Source organism: Amphimedon queenslandica, unplaced genomic scaffold (genome assembly GCF_000090795.2).
Source record: "Amphimedon queenslandica unplaced genomic scaffold, v1.1 AMPQUscaffold_12807, whole genome shotgun sequence".
Classification (NCBI taxonomy): Eukaryota; Metazoa; Porifera; class Demospongiae; order Haplosclerida; family Niphatidae; genus Amphimedon; species Amphimedon queenslandica.
This window is the reverse complement of record NW_003546957.1, coordinates 22534-24548: the sequence shown is the minus strand read 5'-3', so window position 1 is coordinate 24548 and position 2015 is coordinate 22534. Positions and strand designations below refer to the sequence as shown.

The 2015-nt window shown below is 31.4% G+C and overlaps 1 protein-coding gene across 1 annotated transcript in view; it reads left to right on the top strand.

Moving 5' to 3' along the window:
- Positions 1-1768, top strand: part of LOC100633273 (uncharacterized) — a 13618-nt gene extending 11850 nt beyond the window's left edge. Inside the window, exon 5 of the mRNA XM_011408781.1 lies at positions 1725-1768. Coding sequence (XP_011407083.1) covers positions 1725-1768 — 44 coding nt within the window. The remainder of the gene's footprint in view (positions 1-1724) is intronic.
- The last annotated feature ends 247 nt before the right edge of the window (positions 1769-2015 follow it).

Sequence of the window (2015 nt, the reverse complement as noted above, 5' to 3'; positions counted from 1 at the left end):
GTAGTCATATATACTATGCTGTAGTGTATACTGGAGCATCCATGCAGAAGGCTGGCAGCCCTGCGTACAATGTCTATCCATGGATATCGAGGCTCGAAGATGGATGTAGATCTGTTTCATTCCTTCATTATACAAGAAAAGTAAAATTCAAAACTAATATTACTGAGTGTCTTGTGTGAAAACTGAAGTGTGTTGAGTTTGATCACTGATCATTATTCTCTATTGTTCTAGGTTCTAGGTTGAGATACCTTTAACTTGGCCCTGATTCAATGAGGAAGACCAGCCTATTGAAGAGGTAAGTGTGCCTTCAGCTACAGCTATATATATACATGTAAATTGTGGCTTGTACATGTACATGCATGTACATGTGCATGCATGTACATGTACTCGGCATTATAGTGTAGCTAGCTAGCTATAGCTACATGTGCAAATTTTATCCCCAGTATAATCACCTTTAATTCTTCCTTCGCAAATCTCCCTGTCACTCCAGCTCCTTTTGTTGAATCTTTATTTATATATAGTTTTTATTCATCAATGTTAAACAGCCAATAAATTAATTCACTTATCGTTTTATAACTTTGATTATTTGTCACTCTCTCTGTTCTTTTATATTAGGCACTACTGAACAAAATGTACCGTATAGTGGTTTTTTTTCGAGGATAATAAATTTGATGAATGACCTGTATCTGGAAGTTTGTGGAATTAATTTTCACAAATTTCCACTGATCTGCCTTCTTGTACCGTGTTCAATTGATTTAAGGAATTTAATTTCGCGAATCATGAAAAATTCCGCAAAATTTGTTATCTTCAAAAATTTCCCACTATACGGTATACTAAGCCTGACCTGGTGTAGCTAGATGTATGCTGGATGTTGAATGATTTCATTAAGATATTGGTATTGCTAGCTACCTTCGTACCTTACTATAATGTGCAATTAATACCTTCTACCTAAAGTTTTTGCTGGATGTTAATTGATTTCATTAAGATATTAGTATTGCTAGCTACCTTCTTACTATTAGTATAATGTGCAATTAATACCTTCTACCTGAAGTTTTGTGCAACCACATTTTTATTGTCTATTTGTTTACACTATTTTTATACTAAGTATAAATAATGCATTTACACTGTTTGACCACACCTACATAATAAAGGAAGTGTGCGTGGTAATGCTTCTGTTTTTGACCGTAGAGTAGATTTGGAAACAGTAAGTTTCTTAAATTAAGACTATAGTAGACTTAAGTATTTGAGTGTAAAGAAAATCTCAAAAAACATCAAATTTTACAACCATAATTGATTTTTGAATATTAATTGTGGTACGCCCCACGATGACATGATAATGTTTACCTACTTTATAAGCTAACTTAGGCTGACCTGATCAGTTAGCAGGTTGCACAATACCATATTGTAATTTTTAGAGGGACAATTGTCCTGTTTTTATATAACATTTTAATGATACGAGACATTTTAAGGCTATTTGTGCTTTAAATGGATACCTACGCACCAATTGATATTAGTACAATAATGAGCCCAATATTGTAGTGCTCAGTGATTCTGAAAATTTGGAAACACTACAATAATGATGTGATAATGGTCTAAAATTAATATATTGATATCTATTTCTTATTATTATTATTATTATTATTATGTTCTTATTGTTATATTATTATTATAAATAGTATGGCAAAATGTATTTTATCTATTTATCATTTATTTATTTATTGTAGGGTATTCACTCTACCCTGTAGGACTTGAACCAGTAGTTGACTAATACAACCTCAAGATCTTAGTAATTAATAAAGTAATAATATTATTATTATTTGAAATTTGAAAGGAATCTACATGTACATGTACAAATATGCATCTACTTATTTGATATTTTTATTAAATATTTATATAGGTGATAGTTCATGGTTATGGCAGACCACTGTCTGGGAATCATACAATTCCTAATTATACATCATCAACCCTGTCAGCCTTATAAGATAAGGTACATTATTTTATTTGCTGTGTCTACA